A 25,760-nucleotide genomic window follows, 5' to 3' on the forward strand; every position below is an offset into this window, starting at 1 on the left:
AAGGGAGACAGGAGTAATACAACTTTCTATTTTTCAGATCCATGAAAAATTAAGATGGTCTTGTTTTGTTTTGTTTGTCCATTTTTGTCTATTTGTTTGATTCTTTCCTATTTGCCCTGCTTCTAAAAGTGAGAGACCTAGTAAATGTTTGCTGTTGAATAAATAAAGGGTTTTAATGAGCGTTAACTGACACTGTGAACACAAACCTTTTACCAAACCTAGTACATTTTAAGCCATCATTTGGGATCTTCATTCAAAACAATGTCCACCTTCAAGCAAACGCAAAATAAATGATTTTATTTTAAAAAGTTTGGAGATGGGTTTATAGAAAATATGTTAATTGGGGCTGGGAATGTGGCTTAGTTGTAGAGTGCTGGCCTAGCATGCATGAAGCCCAGGGTTCGATTCCTCAGTACCACATAAACAGAAAAAACAGGAAGTGGGGCTGTGGCTCAAGAGGTAGAGTGCTAGATCTGAGCAAAAAGAAAGCAGGGACAGTGCACAGGCCCTGAGTCCAAGCTTCAGGACTGGCAAAAAAGAAAATATGTTAACTATAACATATTTTTTAAACTATGATTCCTTTCTCCATTTATTTATAGATGCACTAAATATGCTTCCATCAATTATAACATGGCTTGCACTATTGCAAGTAGTGGTTATTTGAAGGTAAACAAAAATAGTCCTAAAGATGTCTAGCCATTAAAACCTTATACCCTGCCTTGGTCAGGGCTGAGTTCCCTTTTGTCTGTCAGAGATCAATAACTATGGAAGAAGAGATGTGTAGGAAACAGGTATTCAGCTCACTAACTTTGGTATTAATCTTTTGTCATTTGTGGATCTGTCAGCCCCTCTAAAACTCTTGAACTATGAAAGTATTTTCCCTGAGACAAGAGGTTATACACAGACTCTGCTCTCCACTGCCTGTGTCTGCCTGAGATAATTCCTCAGCCAGTTGTTGCAGGTTATAGACATAATTGGCTATTAGTCATTTTGGTGCCATTGTTCACTGACATACATTTCAGCATCATCTCTCAGCCATCTGAAAAGCAAGGTCCTGGTTTCTGATTAATCTTTGACTGGTCATTGAGGATACTGAAGCAGCTCCTGGTTAATTAGACCATTTTGTCTCTAACCTCATCCTTTTCCTGAGCATTAGAATGATAGCAGTGCCAGCCATTCTAACCCAGCCCCGAAACATTACTAATCAGCTTTGGTGATTTGCTAGGGGTATCGTTTGAGTCAAATTGTTGTGAGAGGTGATAACTAAGTGGGCATTTTTATCTCCAAGTCAATTACACACATTTAATGAAGGCTAAGGACCTCGTACAGTAAAAAGTAACAATTGTTTATGCAATGCAAAGACACACACAAACACATATAAGGTGATAAAATGGAGGAAGTATTTAGTGAAGGTCCTTTCCCATTTTTATAATTTCTCTATACTTGGCCACTCGCAGCTCTGACTTTTAAGCCTCTTCCTGTTAAATGAGAAAGATATTAGTTTTCACAAGGTTATGGAAATAATTAAATAGCCTGAAATAAAATCTTAGATCTCAGTGTCTGCCCTATAATGTGTGCTAATAATAAAGTCATTATTATTCCAGGGAATCTATCCCTTTCCCTCAAACAAATGTAAAAGAATCAATGAATTTTCCAATAATTCACATTAAAAAATAATTCTCTCCTTTTAACCTGAACTGTAGACAATCAGACAAAAAGGTAAGGACTGTCAAGCTTTGCTTGACATGGAACATGTATATCTATATCTATATCTATCTATCTATCTATCTATCTATCTATCTATCTATCTATCTATCTATCTGTCTTATTAGAATTTAGGACAGAATGCTTAAAAAGTGAAAGAAGACAGACAAAAATATGAACTTCATTGTCCAGAGGATGGGGGACTTTTCCTTGACATTTCCAAACAAACGAACAAATAAATTCTACTGACTCCAGAATAACAGTAGAAACAGCCAAGGTTATGGCTTCAAAAAAAAAAAAGACAAGATTGTTTGGACCCTTTGCATTCTGTCAGGCAATTAAAAAAATATTTTGTTAAATCACAGTTCTTTCTTTTATACAGACCATCCCTCAAATCTGGACTCTCCTTTTAGCTCTTTAAATGCATATCTACCTTTTCGTTTCTTAATGTTAAATTTTGATTAAAATAATGTGGCAGTATCTCTCATTAGAGCAGAGTCTTGTATTTGATAGGCACTTGATCCATAGTGCCAAATGATGTGTTTTTCTAATTGCCAATTTGATCATTAGTCCTTGATTGTTTGCATTTGTTTGAGTTTGTATATTGAAATCATTTCTGGCTATGCAACCCGATTTTGAACTTTTTATCATTCTACCTCTAAATGCATTTTGTTTTCTTTCAAATCAGGCTGTTTGTTTGTTTTTTGCTGGTCCTGTAGCTTGAACTCAGAGCCTGTGCTCTGTCCCTGAGCCTCTCTGTGCTCAAGGCTAGCACTTTACCACCTGAGCCACAGCTCCAATTGTGGCTTTTTCTGAGTAGTTTATTGGACATAAGAGTCTTTAGCCAGCTCTGGCTGGCTTCAAACCATGACCCTCAGATCTCAGTCTCCTGAGTAGCTAGAATTACAGGCATGAGCCACCAGTTTCCAGCTTAAATCAAAGCATTTTTACTTACTTATCCTTACTGTTTCTAAAAGAATACATTTATTCCTAACTCTTCTGTTGTTGAATCATGAAAGTCATGGCTTCAAATGCTAGCTAACTGGATTAAGTTCTTTTTTTCTCAAACATCAGGAAATTAACATTTACTCAGAAGTTTGTAGCAAGACTTGAATCAGGTAATAAAGGCCCAGTTAGAGGACATAACACTTACCAATTTGACAAAAATGTCAGAATCATAATCATCTTCCAAATATCAACTTGGATATCACTTGTACTATAGAACAATCTCTGGCCTCATAAGACTCAATTAGATTAAAATTAATATTTATTATCAGGACATCCCAATATTGAATCATGCTTCTAATAACTTATGCTAAGGAAATAACTGTTAAGTATAGGAATGTATTTTGTGACACTATTTATACCCATAGGAAAAAAATCAGACCACATAAATGTTTTTCTCTGGATATATCAGACACCTAATTGATAATTATGACCCTTTTACAAATTGTTGCTTGATGAAAATAAAGATTTGCCAGGGTCAATGAATGACAGAAAATAGTTAGGTCGCATTGTTACTTGGATAATGGTAGCTATGAAACATTAACAGAGTACTGAGTGGTTTAATTCAGTGACAGAGCCATAGTCAGCCTCTACAAAGTCCTGGGTTCAAGTATTGAAAAAAATCCAGGAAATACAATGTACTTACAATTTAATGTTTATTTTTCATTGCCAAATCTTTGTATTTTATTCATTTTATACTTGAGTATTATAAGTATTTCACCTGTTGCTTTTATAATGGAATAAAATAATAAGCTTAAGAATTGATGGTAGAGTAAGTAAAGCTTTTCCTATCTGCATGCCCATGACACTTCATTCCATGGAGGACTGTCACATGACTCTTGTTGGCTTTCTACACTATGTTTAAGAACACTGAGACAAGATAGCAAGCAGTAAGAATGAGGGGAGATAAGAAGAAGGAGGAGGTGGAGGGGAGGGCAAGTAGGGGAGGGGAAGGGGAAGGGGGAGGGGGAGGGGAAGGGGAAGGGGGAGGGGGAGGGGAAGGGGAAAGGGGAGGGGAAGGGGAAGGGGAAGAATCCCAGAAGTACTTATCAACTTCACATCTGGGGGAACTGAGTATATTCAAACATTACAGTGAGGAACAGGGCCAAATTAAAAGATTCAGGACTCGTTGAACATAGAAGGAATAAACAGAAAATATCCAAGGCTTTGCTCACACCAGGAATCAAACAGTTTTCCTGCTAATAAAAGAAAACTGCATTGGTTATGAGTCTGGGGAAAAAAAAAAGCTCTCTCATGCTTGGCATTTCTATAAACTGTCCTTGTCATCTAATCTTTATATTGAGAAGAAGACAATATAGCATAATGAATCGAGGGATGCTGTTTCATTTTGTTATTTCATATTTGAATCCAGTCTAGTATAATTATGGTGTTTATGGAGTTTAAACTGATGGAGCAGGAGAGAAATAGAGAGATGAGTGTTCAATCCACACTAGCAGCAGGCGGAGCATTTCTTCATAAGAGAGATTATTTTGCCACATACAGAAAACATAGAAGAGGGATTTTCCAGCCAATAATTTTAATTAGTAAGAAGCTCTCATCATGAATCTAATTGTGCATAAATAAGTTTTAAATCCAAATAAGGACAATAGTAGTAAAACTGTTTTGTAGTTACAGCAAGGGAGACCACAAACAAGGACAAGTCTGCCGTGGAATTATGAATGAGCAGATCTGCTCTTGCCTCTAGGCAAGATTCCTGGGACCGCAATAAGGAATGAGGCAACCAAAGATCCATAGAGATATTAGCTGATAAAATTTCATTAGCCTAGTTTCACAAAGGGCAAATCTTTTCTGACAAAATTGGTGGCATTTTTGCATGGTACAGAGGTCAGGAAAAGGACATGACTGGAATAAACGAGAATTCAACCTGAGAAGGCAGAAAGGCATAGATGACATCTTTAGGGATGAGATAGCATCTGAGCTTTCGAAACAAGACCAGTTGGGCAACCTTCAAACCCAAAGTACTGATTTCATTAAGATCTTCTTGTTGACAATAAGCGCATGGACTGGTAGGATTGACAGACTGGTATACTTGGCTGGGATTTTCTTGCCAAAACTCCATGTTGCTTATCATCAAATGTTACCCATCCGGGGTGCATACTGATGTTTGCTATTCTGAGATTGTTCAAGACATTTTTCTCAGCTATGTATTTATTTCTTCCAAATGTTTTCTTTTCCATTTATTATTGGTGTGTATGGAGAGCCAGTGGCCTTTAGGGGAGGCTTTCTGAGTCTCATAACAGGAAGTAATCAGTGGGCCATTGTAACGTCTAAATGATCATAATAGGTTTTATGGGGTTTTCTAGCATTTTTATTCAAGGATATTTTAGGAAAGTGCTTTTAGTTGCTTTATGTACTTGACAGTATGCTATTATTTTTCAAGGGTTAATATTAAAATGCTCTAAAATTGGGCAACTAATAGGGTCAAAGTCCCAGAAATTCAAAAATTGAATCTTTTCAGTTGGTCTCTTAGTGTCACTGTTCAGATAGGCTGTCTTTTATTCTAGAAATACAATAAATACACTAGCACACATACAAACACATTGACTTGAGATTTTTTAAACTATCTAATCCTCTTATTGTCTCATATATTTACAAAATAGTCTATGTACTGTACCATACTATATTTTTCTTTTAGTCCTCAAGTTAATGAAAGTGTGGCCTAGATATCTCATTCCATTTGATTATAGAATTTCTCACAAAGAAAAAATAAGAAGCTTTCTGATTACCAACATTAGTATTTTACTGTTTTTGTTTCTCTATCATTAGGTCTCCAACTTGTAATGGTACTGCTTTATTATAAATATTATAACAATATATTATGTCTATTGTGTAATGGTTTGGCTATATAAACAATATTAAAGCTCCATGCCCTCATTCTTGAAATGTAGTAATATATTGGATTACAAGGCCAAAACAAAAAGGAAGCATTAAAATTTCTGTTGAAATTACAGTGAATGATCAATTGGTTAAAATAATGACAGCATCTTGGCTTAGATGACGTGGTCCATTCATGGTCACAAGTATCCTGAAAGGCAGGAAAGGAAGAAAAAGAGTTATGAAAATGCATCTGTGGAGGGAGTAGGTTGATGTGAAAACGATGAAATATTCTGTTGCTGACATTGTAGCTGGAGAAAAATGTCCATGAGCCAAAAATGTTGATCAACTATAGGAGATGGGCAGTTCAGCTCAGGGACACCCATTTTGCAACTTTGACATATATGACTACAAGAAAATAAATTGTTGTTGTTGTTATTGATTTGGAGATAATTTGTTAAAGTACCTATAGAATACTAATATGAAGGTGTCCTATAAAGATATTGGCAATATCTTATGAGAATTTTCTCCATAATTTGAGTCTTTCTTTTTTCAATGTCATAGCTGTTGAAGATTCCTGGCTCTGTCCTCAATTTCTTCTCTGCTCTTTCTGTGTTATTAAGATTCCTTTTCACTAAGTGATGCCATGAACCGTGCCTCTCTCCAGATGTAGCACAATGAGCAACTTAAATGTGTGTGTGTGTATGTGTGTGTGAGAGAGAGAGTGTGTGTGTGAGAGAGTGTGTGTGTGTTCCTGTCCTGGGACTCAAACTCAGGGCTTGAGCACTATCCGTGAGCCTTTTGGCTTAAGGCTAGTGCTCTACCACTTGACAAAAGTATCGGTTCTGGCCTTTTTGTGGTGAACTGGAAATAGTCCCACAGACTTTTCTGTCTGGGTTGGTTCTGAATTACAATCCTCAAATCTCAGCTTCCTGAGTAGCTAGGATTACAGGCATGAGCTACCGGAACCTGGCCACATTTCTTTCTTGATTGTGGTCCACTTGTCAGCCCTGTACCACTTTCCAACTCTTACCAGGTCCCCTGTAATCTTACATTTTTCTTCCTCTTATTCTGCCTGTCATCCTCTTTGGCAGAGTTGACCACTCTCTCCTCTTACGAATACTACCTCAGTGTTCCACTGTAGTCTCTCAGGCATTCAGGAAAGTTCCTGTGACACTGTGGGCCTCTTTCTTGGTACCTTTTACTGGTTTCCTCTTACTGAGTTGATACTCGGTTATTGCTATGCCTTTCCGCTGAATTGTGTGGTCTTCTTCTCTTGTATACATTCATTGTGCTGAACCTGAAAACATGTGTATCTTCAGCCCATAGTTCTCACCTGAACTCCAGATTCAGGTAGAAGAATGGCCTCGCATGTAAATTTAGAAGCAAGTTCAACAGGAGCAACAAACACAATGCTTATAAAACCAAACTGTTTGGAATTGATTTTGGTGCAGGGTGATATATAAGGATCTAGTTTTAGTTTGTTGTATGCGTTGAACCAGTTTTGCCAGCACCATTTGTTAAAGAGGCTATCTTTCTTCCAAACTATTGTTTTAGCTCCTTTATCAAAGATTAAGTAGGTGTAGTTCTGTGGGTTCATTTCTGGGTCTTCAATTTTGTTCCATTGGTCTTCAGGCCTGTTCGGGTGAAACTCTCCTACTGAATAAGGATTTCCCTCGTTCCAAATCATGGGAAACAAATCTCAAATTATGTTTTCTAAGCCTTATTACCTTTTACCAATCCTCACTTTCAATAGTTTCCTCAAATCCATTACAATTCTCATTGCCCCCATTGTATAGAAATATAAATAAGTGAAATATATCTGGAGTCTAGTTATTATCCATCTCTATCACAAACACTCTGGTACCAACCACCATTAGCTTTCATTTATATAATACCAGTATCTTCAGTCTTAGGAAGTGGGCACCTGCTGTTTCTCTGCGTAGAATTCTTTCCCAAGTTCTCTCTTAAGTCATATTCTACGTCTCTGTTCATCTGTCACCAGATCAGTGATCGCATCCCCACCTCCACCCAGATTTCTTGGCTTACTTACCTTCTGTTTTTCTTCATGGCAATTGCATACACCATGTGCTTATTCGTGGAATCTTTTTACACTTCCTCTAATTAGATTATAAGGTCAATCAAAACAGCAGTTTTAGCAGTTCGGTTCACTGCTGTATTTTTTAGGTCCTAATAGAGTTCTTATACACTAGAGGTCTCCAAATACTTGTTCAACAAATGAATAAAAAATAAATGAAACACATCTACTTTCTCCCCTTATTTCATAGTTATAGTCTCTCATCTTTCTCGTGTCCTTCTTCTTTAATAGTTAAAGGCTTCAACATACACACGTTTGACTTCACTGATAAAATTGGCTAGCTTATAGTACTCTTTAATTTTACCTCATCCTTCACATCAGATCCGTTTTAGTATTTTGTTGGCATTGCATCTAAATGCTTCACAATGGGTATCATATCATTCTCATTTTCTTTATTCCTACTGATAGTGCCCAATTATTCCCATGTTTTTAAGCATTTGTTAAATAATCGTTCTGGTGGTTTCTCTTTCCCTATCCTTTCTCCAGTGGATCGTAGATGTAAGTATACTGTAGCTCTGATCAAGGAAAGACTGGGAAATTGTTCTAGATTGAAAGTGACTATGGCTGGGCACTGGTGGCTCACACCTCTAATCCTAGATACTCAAGGGACTGAGATCTGAGCATTGCAATTTGAAGCCAGGCCATGAAGCAAAGTCCATGAGTCACTTATTTCCAATCAACTAGGAAGATATCAGACGTAGAGGTATGGTTTAAACAATAGAGTGCCAGCCTTAAGTAAAAAAAAAAATAGGTGAGAGGATGAAAATCCTGAGTTCGAGACCCAGTTCTGACACGAAGGGGGAAAGAAAAAGAAATACATGTGACTATAATTGAAAAAACAAACAAACAAACCCAACAACAGAACATAGAAATGAAATGGCATTTGTTATTCTCACCTATCTCCTTTTTCAATAAAGAATTGTGTTAGGGAGAAAATGATAAAATGAGATCTTCAGGATTAGATGCTCAATGTAAAAATCAATGTTAATGTGTTGATACTGTGGGTTTGTTGTCGTTAGGTGGGAGAATGTCCTTTGTTGACAAGAATTGTAAACAAAATTATGTGAGATAGAAATTGGCCTCTGTAACACAGTTAGTGTATGTGCTCCAGAGGAACGAAAGAAAAGAAGTCTCTACTTGCAACAGTACCCCCCTGCTCGAGATGGTTTCTCTATAAAATATTTTGAAATGTGGAGAGAGATATTGAATGCAGCCCTGCATTCAGGCAGGGGCATGCGTCTTAGGTGATGCTCTTCTTTTCTATTCCCAGGTGAGAACCGCTTAAGCCGTCCTGTTTTTACCCAGGAGCCACAAGATGTCATTTTTCCTTTGGATTTATCAAGATCTGAAATCATCCTGAATTGCGCAGCTCACGGTTACCCTTCACCCCATTATAGGTAAAAATCCCACCCCTGAGTACCACTCTCCTTTTCCCTTTGTCACTGATGTAAAGCATACATTCTGTAAAGTGCTTTGAAAGGGCCATAATTGGACATGTACAGCTCCAGGCATTTTTTTTCTACCCATACACAGCTGTGTCCTCACTACTCACATAAAGACATACAACTTTCCAAACCCGCTACTCCTCTCAAGTAACCACTTCTATGTCTCTATCTTACTTGCGTGTTACATTTATTCTGGAGATTCCACACCATGAAGAACCATATTGTAATTCAAACAGAGAATAAAGAACTATAGGAAGATGGAAACACAGGAAGATAGGAAGGCAGTAAGAGAGACGGGATAAAATTTGATTGCTTCACTAGAAACAAGAAAGTGCACACTCAAGTTGCTTTCCAAAGCCCCACACAAGTATGGGACCAAGTTCTGATTTCCCCCTTTCACAATGACATCGAAATTGGTCGTGTGTGTGTGTGTGTGTGTGTGTGTGTGTTGGTACTGGAGCTTGAATTGAAGGCTTGAGCATTGTATCTTATTCATTCAAGGATGGCACTCTGCCACTTGAATGATAATTCCACTTCTGGCCTTTACTAATTAATTGGGAATAAGAGTCTCACAGATTTGAACTGTGATCCTCAAATCTCAGTCTCTTGAATAACTAGGAATATAAGCATGAGCCACTAGCACCTTGTTTAAATTTATTTTACCAAAAAATTCTGTAATTTCATCAGCAGATCCCATTACACAGAAACTACCAGTTATGGAAAAACATTGTTGAAGACAGCTTTGAATCTTCTAAGGCAGACAGAAAATATCTGTTATGGGTAAATAGGAAAAAAAAGTAGAATTTTTTCTTGTACATAAATATGGAATAATAGTGGAGAATGGCCAGTAATATCTTCTTATTTACACAATTGACAGAAAAGCAATTTGGTGCATATAATGGATGGAATTCACAAATTTAAAAATAGATGCATGTATAAATTATACTTATTTTAATGACAAGAATATTTAGCTGGTATGAACTGTGTATGTGATTTGAATATAGGAAAGAAATAAATATTAAAATGACATCTGAGGATCTGGGTTTTTAAGGCATTTTCTAAAAGTATAACAGTTGATATATAGGGGTGAATTGACACACACATGAAATTAACAATTTTAGTACATTTTGGCAGAATAGGCTGGGTTTTCTGAATTTTGAGAATGCAACATAAATACCATGTAATCATACATAGTTTCTTTGATCTTAATTTTTCCAGGTTAATTCACAAATGGCTTAAATGTGCTAAGTTAAAGGTACCATGGCCTTATCTTATATTGTACACAAACATCTTTTTTTTATATAACAAAGGAGCTAATAAGCTCTGGCTTCTTAACATTTTACTTATAAATATTTTCCTGTTATTAGAACTCCTTAATTTCACAGCTCAACTATTAGGGAAAGTTCAATCACTTTACCATTTGTTTCTCTCATTTCAGAGTTTGCTTGATTGTTAGTTTGCCCTCCTCAAGTAATGATCTGCCTTATTTAATTTAACATCAAATTAAATATATAAAATCTATTAACATAGTCTTTCAGGAACATCTAATATTTCAGCTTATAATTTTATGTTTTGAAAGCTAAGTCAGTTGATTATAGAACTTGGTAAGGTTAGGTAGGGAAAGGAAGGAGTATATAAATCACCATAAATTTTTAAGTTTGTTTTTTTTATTATTATTATTTTTTTTTTTGGTCAGTCCAGGGCCTTGGACTCAGGGCCTGAGCACTGTCCCTGGCTTTCTTTTGCTCAAGGCTAGCACTCTGCCACTTGAGCCACAGCGCCACTTCCGGCCATTTTCTATATATGTAGTACTGGGGAATCAAACCCAGGGCTTCATGTATACGAGGCAAGCACTCTTGCCACTAGGCCATATCCCCAGCCCTAAGTTTGTTTTTAAAATAAGTTAAATACATCAGATACATATAAAAATAAGATAAATGAATGATGTTCATGTAAAGGTATAATATGGTGATGTGTAAAAAAAAGCGTGGCTCTGAATACAATCTAAAACTTAGCACATCTATGAAGAAATAAATAAAATGAAGACTAAAAGCAATAATGTTATTGGATATATTGAATACTTGTAAACTAAAAGGCTGAATAAAAGTAATTTAGCTTCTTATTTTTAATCTCTGTAACCTTATTTAGCTCTTCTCTAACATTATATTATAACACTCATAGAACAGAGATTTGAAGACAGAGTCAGAATTTAATTTTTAATTCCTAAATGTCAGACTTAGACACAATTTCACTGATAATATAGCAAAGGGCACAGGCATTTCAGATAAAATGCACTAGCAACAAAATGTAAAATTTTGGTTTTAATATGACCATTTCTTAGTTAGATTTTTATTTTTGAAATCTCCTCCACAATAGTATTCACCTTAGGGAGAAAAGAATGAGAGAGGGAAAGAGAGTCCAAGCAAGAGCCAAGGAGAGACAGAAAGATAGACAGATAGACACTAAGCAGCCACATAAAAAGGAAAAGTTTTATTATCACAAAGTAGATATTTAAATTGTTTCGATACAGTTTAAACCATATCAGGAACTGGGAATGAGGCTTACTGGTAGAGCCCTTGCCTTAGCATGCATAAAACCCTGGGTTCAATTCCTCAGTATCAGAAAACAACAACAACAACAAAACCACACAGAAAGCAGAAAGTGGCACTGTGGCTCAGGTGGTAGAGTGCTAACCTTGAGCAAAAGAGGCTCAGTGTCAGTGCCTAGGCTCTGAGTTCAAGCACCAGGACTGACTAAATAACTAAATAAGCAAAATAAAACACTAACAAAGAGCCTTTGACTAGAAATGAGAGTCGCCCTATCTAGTCTGTCATCCCATTATTTTCTTTTTTGTATAAGCTTCCTTCTTCATAAGATAAAGTTGTTTTTTGCATATTTTTAAAAGAAAGAAAACCCAAGTGAAATCTGTTATTTATTTTACAAAAAAAACTCTCACAGAATTCTGGTAGCAAATATATTCTGTTGCCTCATTTTTAGGGAATTGATTTTTATACACACACACACACACACACACACACACACATACACACACATGAACTAGAATATCATAGAGGTAAATAGCAGTGATAAAATTACAACATTGGAGGCTGGGCGCCAGGGGCTCACACCTGTAATCCTAGCTACTTACAAGGCTGAAATCTGAGGATCACAGTTCAAAGCCAGCCCATTCATAAAATTTCCCCCTGAGAATCTTATCTCCCAATTACTACTAAAAATTGGGAAGTGGAGCTGTGGCTAAAGTGGTAGAGCACTAGTCTGAGCCCAAAAGCTCAGGGATATTGACCAGGCTGTGAGTCCAAGCCCTATGACTAAAGAAAGACAATTAGAACTTTCGAAAGTTTAAGAACAATTTGCTGAAAGTCACTCTCAATGATATTAATTGTAGGGGATGGCTATACCTTTAAGACCTGGGACTACTGGCTGCCAGCTAGTCCCACCTCCTTCAGGATCTGAAACTGGAAGAGAAAGCCAAACCAGCCCCACCTCTCCTCTAAGAGCACATGTGTCCTAATGGCGCTGTTGGGCGCCCAGAAGTTGCTTCTGTGGGAAGTGACATTAGCCTGTGGGGGAGGTCCTAGGGCGCTGCTCTTGGATGGACATGCTCACTAGCCTGTTGCTAGCTCCTGGTCAGTCCCTCCCCTTCCCTCGTCATTACTGCTATAAGTCTGATTGCCCCTCCCTTGAATAAACAGAAAGCTCTTGAAGCTGACTCTGAGGTGTCCATGCTTATTGGCCTCCTAGGTGAGTATAGGGAGGGAGAAGGGCATTCTTGCGACCACAAGCTAACCGAGGCTATCCGTGACCTTTGCTCCTGCACTAGTTTCTACTGGCCAGAGGATATGCATTGAGAGAGATAGGGGGACACATAAGGGGATGAAAGGCTTGGTCTCTCCACAAGGGAGAGGATAGATTTAGCCCGGCAATTAATGTCTTCACAAATAGGAGTTCAGTGGTAGCAATAAGATAGGATAGCATTAGGCAAATCTCACCAAAAGATTTTCTATGAAAAGGATTTCCCTCTTTCTTTCAAAGACCAAATAATGTAAGACAAAATCTAGCTAATGTGCCTCAGAAAAATGGTGCTTGGGTAGGTTTGCTTATTTCTATTTACTAAGTCCAGAAAAAATATGATGGCAGTGAACTTGGTTCCAATATTTTATTTGGGTAAATAAAATGACACTCCCCCAATTATTTCTATGTAGACTACCATTTTTTTTTTAAAGGAGTTGTTATATCAAAGATTTCTGACACATTTTTCTCATGAGCTGGTCACCACAGATGATTTCTTTTTATAATTTATTCATTTCCCCTCTTTATCTTCTCAGGATCTCATAAAATAATGCAGGCTATATATTATTGTGCAAATTTTATGGCCAGTGAAAATGGTTCCCAGGAATTCCTATGACATATCTAAAAATATACAACAAAGGGAGCTAGGGCTAGTACTAGAACTCTTTTCAGAGAACAACAGTCCGGTATTAACTCTATATGTCAAGCACTGAGATACTTAGGATTTAGAGCTTATGGATTTTCTTCAATGTCTGGGAATAAACTCAGAAATAAATTCTTGGAATAAGCACTGAGAAACAAGGCTCAGTTTTTGAAACAACACACACACACATACACACACACGAAAACACACATAGTCAAGAGTTAACAAATACAACAACAGTCCTTGTATTTTTAACACAGAGTATAAGTGCCTAACAGGAAAGGAGGTTGCCCAGAAAAAAATCCTGTTTTTAGTTCATATCCATTATGCTTTCTGGAATTAATGTATTAACCCATATGCTAAAAAGTAACCATAAAAAGTCTACTCCTAGTTTTATCACAGGAAAATATTCAGGATTTGTAATGTTATCAGTAAAATATCTATGACATTTGCTTGAATTCCTTAGTACTATTTTCCCATTGATTTCAACATATTAATTAGGACAAAGCCCACACCCCGAGCTGAACCCATGATCTATATGCACAGTTTAATAATCATTGTACCATAGTGATTAGAATGATTACGCAGATACTGTGGAAAATTCATTTGCTGCAGCTAAGCCAACAACTTTGAATTTGTGTTGAAAAACAATTACTGAGCTTAATTAGGAACATGTAATGATGACAGCAGTTATTTCAGTGATTGATTCCAAAATTAAAGAGAGCTGGCAAACTAAGTAACAGTATATCCTTTGCTTTGAAAATGATAGGGAACGTAGAGGTCTAAAGATCGTGTCTTGTAAGCAAATTATGAAAGGCAGAATTATAGTGCTTGCTAGGAGAATTTGTGCCTCTTGAGACAGGCCTACAGGGAAAACAAAAAGTTTCATATGTTTTCTTATGCAAATAGAGAAAACAAGAAATCACCTGTACAAAACCATATAGAAAAAAAAATCCAATGCCCTCTTTGACTGTTGTCTTTATTTATTTATTGAAGATAAGTTGAACTATAAAGGAAATAGTGGCCAAGTGCAGGCGACTCACACCTGTAATACTTCCTATTCTGGAGGCTGAAGTATGAGGAATAAGGTTCAAATCTAGCCTGGGCAGAAACATTAGCAAGATTTTTGTCTCCTCTTAACCAGAAAAAAGAAAATACCACATGGAAGCTTGAGACCTTGAGTTCAAACCCCAGTAATGACCAAAATAAATAAATAGTTACATTCAATGAATTTGTATGCTGATCTCTTATTGATCAGCCTTTTGTAAGTGAGGTCTCAGTTATGAACTTATTAGCATGAGTTGGTAAAGGGTTTTGTTTTGTTTTCCCATTCCTGCTTGTTTTTTGCTGTACTTCACTATTTCTAAGTGCATTTCCCTAAATGGTTTATATGACTCCATTCAGTTTGTCCCCTAGGAATATATCTTAATAACTATGCTGTGTTCATATTTAAAAATGTTGGGGGATTCTGATATGAGTGGGTTGTAGAAGATGAGGAAAGTAAATTTTGGTTAAAGAATGAGTAGCTGTTCATTTGTTTTTACAATGACTAAGTGCAATTTCTAAAGCTTTACATCTTTGAACAGAAACACACAACTCTATTGCTTTTCAGACAGTTAATTCATGGACTAAAGGATTATTGACTGATAGCTGAGCAAAGAGACGTCTTGCTTCCTAAAATAAAAACTTCTCAAGCTGCATTTGTTTTGCTAACATATAATCTTCGATTGGCACTCCTCAGTGCCATTGAAATATTGTCAGCATGATTAATTTTCGAAGTAACAAACTCACAAAGACAACCATGGTCTGAAGTGTCATGTTTTTCCTGCCTTGTTATCAGGCTCCAATTAGCATATGAAGTTCTTTGTTAGCAATTTTGTGCCATTGGTAATATACATTTCTTTGATATTTGTCTCTAAATCATTTTTGACCTTCACTTATGCAGCATCAGCTCTGAGAGTTCATGGATAATATATATAATTTGAAAGAGCTTTACATGAATAGGGTGCCCAGTATTAGTGGATTTATATTTCATTTTTTATTTCTCAGGTCAAGAGTTCTGTTGCCTTTTAGTATATACTTGGATGAACTTCTTGAAGAGTACAAGAGTTTTCAAATAGCCTAATTATTGGTATCATTCTGGAAGCTTTTTGCTTTGTTGTTAAGTTTGTAGGAATCAAAACTGCATATTAAGACAAGTAGCAATCAGTTCCATGTGCTACCACGTGATATTTTTCCCTTGAAGGTGGAAGCAGAATGCGACAGACATTGATGTGAACCTGAGTTATCACTACAAGTTGGAGGGGGGCAGCTTGGCCATCCGGAGCCCCCACACAGATCAAGACATTGGCACATACCAGTGCCTGGCCACCAATGATCTGGGGACCATTCTAAGTCGGAAGGCAAAACTACAGTTTGCATGTAAGTTTAGGGGGAATATATCCGTCCTTTGTGTGTTTCTGAAAATATAATATAATATTCATAAGTATATTATGGGGAAAAGCAAGATTTGTCAATCATCTCCTCTTGTATAAGAATGATTTTATCAATGTAAAAAAATTAACTCATTTGCTTGCCTGTGTTTGACATCTGTAATCAATCTTAGCTACTCAAGAAGCCCCAATCTGAAGATTGTGATTGTAAATCAACCTGAGTAGAAAAGTTTGTGAGATTCTTATCTCCAATTAACCACCAAGGCACAGAAAGTAGAGAACTGGCTCAAATGGTTAGAACATCAGTCTTAAGAAGCAGTAAGAATTAAAAACAAACTCAAATACAGCATCCAGGCTCTGAGTTCAAGTCCCAGTACTGGCACACACATATACCAAAGTTTTCAGTGTGTATTTTGGGGATCTATATAAAGGAAAACTTTCTATACATACACACACACACACACACACTCACACACACACACAGTGAAAGGAAAGAAAACATCAGTGTCATCATACTTGAATTATTTTTAGAACTATCTCAGAAAGTTCCAGATATAAACAATAATAATTGGTTTCTAATATAATGTTATTGCACCTTTAAGGTTTGTTTTTTTTTTCCATTGGACATTTGTGTGCAGAATCCACAGGAGAAAATCAGATGGCAGAGGTGTCATTGGGAATCGGGGGGGGTGGGTGGTGTTCTTCCTGGAAGGGTGATCTCACACCCACAGTGCAATGGAGGTGGAAATGAAGTGATTGCCAAGGCAGGCTTTATATTAACTGTAACAATGTCCAGCTGCATCACATAAATGTCATCCGAGTAATTACCTTGGTGACATTTGAGGACATTAGCCGATGAACAATAGACATACTGCTTCTTGTATTCCTTATATATAGTGTTTCCAGGGACAAAAAATGTTTCTTATTGGCTTCAGTGAAAGTCTTGTTGGAAAGTAATTATATCTGTGGATGTTGACAAAGTGGAAGGCTTACATTTCTCCTTTGTAGAGAGAGCTCCCTGAACTCGGGGCATTGTATCAGGGACCCACAGTCCTAGCTGCTACTCTTGAGGGGCTCATAGAAATGTCTGTGCTCTCTTATAACTTGGAGAAACTGAATGATTTTAAATTTCATTACTAGGTGCCCTAAGCCCATCTTGCAAAATTACTTTAGTCATCAGAAGATATATGAATTAATAATTGGGTCTGTTTCTCCTTAAAAAGCTGATGTTGAAAGTGAGAAGTCCTACGGCCTACACATAATTCTGTTTCTATTGACCATTTTGAGATAGCTTTGTTTCTGATCCTAAATACATGTGTATCAATCTATCTATGTACCTACCTATTTATCCATCCATGCATACTTGTTCACATACATCCATGTATACATATTCATATACATGTATATGTACAAATGTATACATATGCACTCACACTTATAATGCTTCTGAGTATGTACAAGTTTGTAGAAGTAGAATAAGAAGTTAATAATGGATCTAAGAGTAATGTAGATGGACAGAGGTTGGTAGCATCTTTAAGACACTAAAGACAATAATTGATTACTGTAGTTCAACTAAGATCAAAACTTGGTAAAATAATAGTGAACCAAATACAATGCTTACATCACCAAAATGAGCAATTGTTCCAGAAGCTGAATGATTCTATCACAATAATTAATTCTCCTGTGTGTTAAGGCAATGTCCCTAGAAGATACATATATATAATTTGAATCCGATTTTAGAATGATAAATTTGACTCTTTGAAAAAGGAGATTCCATATTGGGCACAGCATTTATTTGATAAATAACTCCTAAATTTTTCTTGCAGTAATTATGGATTCTATCTGTTCTTGAAAATAACTGATTATCTACAGCTAGAATCAAATATTACTCTGTATAGAATACTTTCATCTATTTCTTTCTTCCCCCTTACCTACCAAAGGCAGATAAACAAATAAAAAAGACAAAAAGAAAACAATAACAGAGAAAATAACCTCCTGTGTCCATTTCCAGGAGTTCATTTCAATAAATACTAGTTTATCTGATCTGATGCACCTAATCATGCCTTTGTGTTCCTCTCTCAAAAATATCCTCCTTTGGTTTCACTGTGTGCAATTTGTCTAAATTCCTGTATAATTGTCCATGTTCCAGTCAGAACAGCTTATTTAAGAACACTTTTCACATGGCTGTTAAAAATAATTCAGAATCTGAAATCTCAACTTCTCATGTAACAAAATTGAGTTCTTTCCAAACCTCGCGACACAGGTCATGGAAACTTTCTTCAGTCCAGCTGCAAATGGCATAATAACTTACATTAAAATTGTTATGGTTAAATTAAATTATGGTTTTTAAATTATGGTTTATTGGATAATAAACCATATATGTAAGACAGGTAAACCATATAAGACCTACCTGTTGGTAGGTACTAGGGCAACCCATCTGGATTCCCCTGGATGAGTGATATAGCTCCCATTATTAATACTCATACCTGCTGTGTCTCCACATGCCACACACACACAAAAAAACGTTGTGCTTAACTCCTCCCCTTACTCTTTCCTCCTTCCCTTTTGCTGTCCCCATGAGAACACTCCCTCCATTAATCTTAGGAGCATAAATCCCCGCACTAGGCTCTGCTTTTAAGGAATTCAGAGACTGATAGCTAAACATATAATGTCAGATATTTGGTCTACTTTTTGATGGAAACATTGGATCCAGAAGCCTTATTCAGACAACTTCCTTAGCGTAAACCAAGCCTATGCATCAGAATAGAGATAATCCAATTTTCAGTTGGCAACATATTGTAGAAGGTCATTTTGACCTTTGGAGCAAATAGACTTAGGAAGAGCCTTTCATATGTGGATTGGCCATGAGAGAGACTCGCATTCCCCTCAATAACTGGTGGCTTTTGTTTGTCTGGAAGTTAAGAAATCCAAAATCATACTCTGAATTTTTTTCTTTTATTTATTTTTATTTATCTATTTATTTTGTGACAGTCCTGGGATTTGAAATCATGATCTAGGGGCTGGGGATATGGCCTAGTGGCAAGAGTGCTTGCCTTGTATACATGAGGCCCTGGGTTCAATTCCCCAGCACCACATATACAGAAAATGGCCAGAAGTGGCGCTGTGGCTCAAGTGGCAGAGTGCTAGCCTTGAGCAAAAAGAAGCCAGGGACAGTGCTTAGGCCCTGAGTCCAAGCCCCAGGACTGGCAAAAAAACAAACAAACAAACAAACAAACAAACGAAATCAAGATCTAGGTACTATCCTTTAGTTTAGTTTTGTGGGTTTTTTCCTCAAGGTAGGTACTCTACCACTTGATCCTTGGCTCCACTTCAGGCTTTTTGGTGGTAACCTGGAGATAAGAGTCTCATTGACTTTCCTGACCAGGCTGGCTTCAGAGCTTGATCCTCAGATCTTGTTTTACAGGAACTCAAATCAATGAGAAACAGAGAAGCCACATTTTGAGAGGTGGAATTGGGAGTCTTTACTAGAGAGCCAGAGACAGCAGGAGGACTCTGGTCTCAAAGAATTGTAGTGCCTCAAATACACTGAGCATTGTTAGGAAACTGAGCAATGAGAGCAGGAAAGGAAAGAGCAGAAAAATCACACCCACAAACTAGGTCAACTCCAGTACAGAGCTGAAGTGGGATGCCATGGTGATGGAGGAAAGTCAGGAGATATGAGGCATGGTGTAATGGTGCCTGAGCAGGTCTGGGATTAAATAGGATAAGGGTCAGGGGTAGGGTTACAGGAAATTTGAGAGTCTTGTGAGTTCGAAGCTTAGGACTGACAGGTCTAGTAACCTATATTCCAAGTCCACACTTGTGCCTCTAGGAAACTAGGCACATACATCACCCAGGGGTGGAACTTCCCTGCTTCTACTATGAAGGCAACATGGTACCAGTGAAACCCCAGTCTCTATCTTCCACCACGTGGCTGAGATAACACCCATTAGGCATAGTATCGTTATTTCGATCTCAGGCTCCTGAGTAGCTAAGTATTACAGATATGAGCCACCAGGGCCTAGGTGACTTTTTTAGAATCTTCCTCATTGTGAATCATCTTACCATGGAATAATACTGAAACATGTATTGTAATTCATTTAAAATAGATTATTATGAAGTATCCTCCTGAATCAAAATTATCTTTAACTATCTGTGTAATCTAGAAAATTCATTCAACACTGTAGTCTTTTTAATTATTAAAAGTTTTGAGGTATTAGATCATTAAAGTTCCTTTCAAAGTTTTTTAGCATAATTTTCTGCCCTTTCAGGAGCGTAGGTAGATTCTATTATAAACTCGCCCATTAACCTCCATCAGACTCAGTTCTTCAGTAAAGTGAGCAGGTGTCCAGTCATCAAATGCTCCAGTTATCTGTCTAGAATTCTTGAATGATAAAAAAAAATTTGACTTTTAAAATTACATACAGCAGCCCTACATTCTTTTCTCAAGGTCTTTGGTGGTAAAGGTTGAATGTAGATTGAAGTTGAATGTCCTCCTTTCATACTGATGTTAATGAATTACCCTGTTCTCCTATTAGAACATTACATCTGTCATTGCCATTTAAAATGTCATCCTTAAGAAAAAGAATTCTGTATTTTGAAGGAAACCTGTAATTTCACTTTTCTTTTCAGATTTTTAATATAGAATTCTACCACTGGGGAAAAATAAACATTTAGGATAAAATCATCAATAAGACTTTAGGATCAGGTGTTGGTTCATATTTAGCCATAGATACAATTTCCAACATGTTTGCTCCATTATAACAGAAGGAAAGTCACTGAAATGGAGCCTCTTAATTGCTTATTCTTTTATTCATCTGATAGCTATCTAAGAACACCTACTATATATGCATCCAGCATCGTTCTAGATCCAAAAGATTAAATGGAAGATGTAATCTGGATAGCTACTTTTATATGGGAATTCAATTGTAATATAGAGAGAAGTCATATTTTGAGAGGTTGAATTGGGAGTCTTTATTAGAAAGCCAGGGACTGCATGTTCCCCCAAAACTTGCAGCCTTGAATAAATACACTCAGTTAAATATCTGAGCCATGAGGTAGGACAGTAAAGAAAGAACAGAAGAACAATTCCAACAGACCAGATCAACTCTAATGGAGAGTTGAAGATAGATGTCATGGTGACTTTAGGAGAGTCAGGAGACAGGAGGCATGGCACAAGATAGCGTCTGAGCTGGTAGGGGTCTAAACTGGGTTGTAGTCAGGGGGAATGATCACAGGAGGCTGGAGAGTTCAAAAAGTGTTGAGAGTTGAAGTTACTGGTCTGACAGATCCAGTAACCTATCCAAGTCCCCACCCCTGCCTGTAAGAATCCAGGCATGCCCATCATCTGTGCATGGAACTTTACTTTCATCCACCAAGAAGCCAAGATGGTGCCAGTTAGACCCAATTCCCTAACATCAACCATATTCCCCAAGATGGTGCCAACTCAATCCACTATCCTTAGTCCACTACTTCCTGTCCTACAGAGCAGACAAGTGAACCTTTAAGTGCAAATTAAAAAAAAAGAGAAAGTTAAGAAATTTTAATATGTAGTACATACTGTGTGGCAGAGAATATTTCATACTCCTTATGTAACTGAATTCCAAAATCCTTATAATAAACCCTCTGAAATGATTCAAACACCCATATCCAGCTTGGCATAATGCTGAACAAACCTGCCTAAAATCACATAAATAGTCAAGGACAGAGTCAATAATCACACTCAAGCAGTGAAGGGTACATTCCTTCTTCACACAAACCTCCTTTGGCCTCAAAAAGGATATATGATTGAGTGAGAGAGGTGAACATTTACTCTAAGTGATTATTATATGGGACTTTGATTTCGTGAGATATAGAGGAGCCACATTTTGAGAAGTTGAATCAAGAATCTTTATTAGAAAGCTGGAGACTGCAAGCAGACTCCTGTCCCAAAGACTTGTCACCTCCTATGCATTTAATACTGTTAGGAAATGGAGCCACAAAGGGAGTAAAGTGTTGAAAGCAATTTCAATAAACCAGATCAACTCTAATGGAGAGTTGAAAAACGACACCACGGTGACCTGAAGACAGCCAGGAGACACAAGCCTTGGTGCAATAGTGACAGATTTGGAGGGGCCTAAGTAGTGTCATCATTCGGGGGGCAGGGTCACAGGCAGCTCAAGAGTTCAAAGAGTCTTGTGAGTTTAGGAACCTATTGTCCAAGTCTCTGCAGAGAGGCTGGGGTTGAGGGAGTAAATTTTACCCCTCAGAGTTTTGGAAAGTCTCTATCATTCACCAAAATGCCAAGATGGCACCAGTTAGACCCAGTATCCGTATTTCAGGATGATGGTCCAGAGTGAATGTGCACAGGAGAAAGGACAAAGACTGTTTCTGAAAGCAACAGGGCTTTAATTGAGTCTTGAAATAGTATTTTGGGTTTAGTAGTCCATTCAAATTAAACATACAGAAGAGGCAACGTGCATGTGTGGCCAAAAGGGAGGGCAGAATGGTAACAGGAATGCAAGGCTGACTTTAAGAAATGACTGGTATTTGAGGTTGAGACTGAAAAATAATTTGAAGACTATATAAAGAGAAAAGGCCCTTACATCCAAGGCTGATCTCTAAACAGTGTTAACTGAGTGACAATATGAGATCCCAAAGAAACAAATGGAAATCCATTAGAGTGCAATGCTGTGGACAGAAGCATCAGGGGCTGCAGAATGTTCCAAAACTAGTATAAGACCATGTGGAAATATTCACTCACATGCCTAATGAGGTAGTCACTATTGCCTACTTCACACAGGTTGATAAGAGGATACAGCACGTTATTTTCCTGTGTATGCTAGCACTGAGCCACATGCTCTGGCTTGGCTTTTCCAAGTCTGGCATTCTACCACTTAAGCCACCCTTCCATTTCCAGCTTTGTTTGGGCCAATTTGGAGATAAGAGTTTCAATGACTTTTCTTCCTAGCTGTCCTGGAACCACACATTTCAGATTTCAGCCTCCTTGTTAGCTAGGATTACAGGCACGAGCCATCGGTTTCCAGCAAACCCAATGCTTATCACATGAAGACAAAGGATAATGGTAACAGATAGATTATTAGAAGATGAATATCAGGAGTTCGTTAGGGGCCTGGCCATGTAATGAGTAGTTGAAGAGGGTGTGTATATCAACTTTTTTTCCTGGGAACAATGGAAACATTTGAATAATGTTAAGGATTTTGAAGTTGTTTGCAAAAGGTAGTTTGAAATGCCATCTAATTTTTCCTTAGATGTTTTAGGCTGATACATTAATATTACTAATATATAAACAAACTACTGTGATCATATTTAGAAGTGATCTAAAGCTCAGTTTTTATACCATATGTGATTGGGGCAAAGAATTCTTGCACCACAGTCCAGGACGGATTTTCAATGTTCAAGGTTAAAATGCAATAATAATGCATTTTAAAGGGTTATAAACATGCAGACATTTACAATCATCGTAATTTTTTTCTGGAAGAATGCAAACCATTTATACCTTCTAGGCTATTCATCCCACTTCTAAACTTGTAAGCTATTCTAAATCATGTTTTACAGATGGAGAAATTCAATGTGATAAAACTACTCTATTTGCCCAAGGTCATACAAACTACTACAGTAGATACTGAATTCCTCCAATCAAAATGTTTTTTTTAATGTATATATTTCTTTTAGGCAGAAGGAAATAAAATATAATACTCATAAATGCAAAATCATAATCAGGGCTAAGTGTGATGGCATATGTGCTGGTTTGAGGCTGGTCCTAGGCAAAAGCAGGAGACTGTGTCTGAAAAATAACTAAAAATAAAGACCAAAGTGAAAAAGGTGCTGAGGCCTAGCAAGTCCAAGGCTCTGAGTATTCAAACCCCAGTAGTCCTCACAAAAAGATAAAAAAAGAAAAGAAAAAAAGTAGTAAAATAGTAATGGTATAATAGCAAACATTGTTATAGGGGAATTCAATGGGGATATAAAGAAAAGCCATATTTTGAGAGGATGAATTGGGAGTGTTTATTAGAAATCCATTGACTGCAGGTAGACTCTTGTCTCAAAGACCTTCAGCCTTGAATACACTTGACACTGTTAGAAAACAGAGGCATAAGAGTAATAAAGCAAAGAACGACAGAAAAACAATCCCAATAAAACAGACCAACTCCAGTGGAGAGCCCAAGGGAGGTATTGCTGGCTTGAGGAGAGCCAGAAGACATGAGGCATGGTGTCCTGGTGTCCAAAGTAGTCATGGCCTTAAAAGGGTCATTGTTAGGGTACTGGGTCATGGAACAGGACTGGTAGGTCCAGTAACTTATGTCCAAGTCTCTCCCCTTGCCTCTAAGAATTCAGGCACACTCATCACCTGGGGGAGGGACTTCACATCCATCAAGAAGACAAGATGGCAGCAATGAAACCCAATTCTCCATCATCCACCATATTTCCAAGATGGCCCTGGTTAGACTCAGTATCCTTATTTCAATATATGTCACAATATCAAGACCTTTGGTTCCCTGAAGATGATTTCTAAGCTATTTTCATACTTGAAAATGGTGTGTATTTTTATTCCATTTCTTAGTCGAGGTCTTTGCCACCAGGAGGAGAAATTCCCTCATATTTAAAAGGTTAAAATGGACATCAGGAGGTCCCAAAAGTCATTAAAATACTTTCATATATAAGAAATGCAAAGAGATTTGCCTATGATCCTGATAGTTTGATGATAATGTTGCATTTACGTCTACAAAAAGAAGTGAAGACCCAGGAAAAGAACTTTATAAAAAAAAAAAATCAAGCACTTAAAAATGCTTTTGGAACATGTAAAGTCTCTGATGATTGTGAAGTATGTATTAAGTGGGTAATGCAGATCTAATTATAAATGAAAATGCTAAATGCCTTTCAACCTTTTTATACACCAGAAAAGAGCTAGCTAAACAACACACTTGAGGAATTTTTTTTTCTAATTTCTAAAATTAAAAAAAAGTCGATAAGTTAATATGTTTTATTATCATGTTAAAATAGCACTTAGCCATGTTGCAATAGATTTGATGCTCTGAATTTGTGTTAACAAAATAATAGCATAACCTCCAACTGGTGTTTCAAGGAGAAAACTTTGCTTTTAAAAATAATTCAGATCTTAAACAAATGTGCTCTGAGCAGTTGCATAAACTATACCAAGCCACTATTATTTTTACCTTAAAAATCAAGAAGAAAGTAGATTATCCATTGCTGTTGCTTCAATTTTCCCATCATCACTGCTGGAAATCTATTTATGTATCTTATCAAAAATGATACATTTTTGGAACTCAGCCTTTTCTAAATGCCTTCCTCTACTTTATTCAGCAGGATCTAATCTTTTTTTTCTCTATTTAAATAAAACTGCATATTCAAGCTACACAGTCCAAGACTCACAATAGGAGAGGAAAATATTGGAAAATAAAGGATCCAGTCTAGCAAGCTTAGAGTTTCTGTTTGTAAAACTGAAAAAGAAACACAGTCTAAGTGTGGTTTTTGATTAATTTTATGTACCTTGACAAATGGCTTTAGGGAAGTTATGTGCATAGTCCAAATAGATTCGGCTTTATATAATTCATAGACCTAGCTAAAATTACAACAAAATCTTTTTTTTTTAACAATACAGGATGTGATGGAACATTTTCTGTTTTTATTTTTTTACATATTTAGCCAATATTATCTAAGAAGAAGCCTATAAAGGAATGTTTAGGAATAAATGCAAATAGTAAAAAACTTGAAAATCCTTAGAAATGTTCATTGCATTTTAATATATTGACATTCTACAATTCTCA

At 36.9% G+C, this 25,760-nt stretch overlaps 1 protein-coding gene across 1 annotated transcript in view; it reads left to right on the plus strand.

The window, feature by feature from the left end:
- The window catches only part of Cntn6 (contactin 6), a 181,599-nt gene that overhangs the window by 37,295 nt on the left and 118,544 nt on the right, over positions 1 to 25,760 (plus strand). Inside the window, exons 2-3 of the mRNA XM_048354889.1 lie at positions 8,913 to 9,039; positions 15,786 to 15,961. Of these exons, the coding sequence (XP_048210846.1) occupies positions 8,913 to 9,039; positions 15,786 to 15,961 (303 nt within the window). The remainder of the gene's footprint in view (positions 1 to 8,912; positions 9,040 to 15,785; positions 15,962 to 25,760) is intronic.

This window comes from Perognathus longimembris, chromosome 10, assembly GCF_023159225.1.
Source record: "Perognathus longimembris pacificus isolate PPM17 chromosome 10, ASM2315922v1, whole genome shotgun sequence".
NCBI lineage: Eukaryota > Metazoa > Chordata > Mammalia > Rodentia > Heteromyidae > Perognathus > Perognathus longimembris.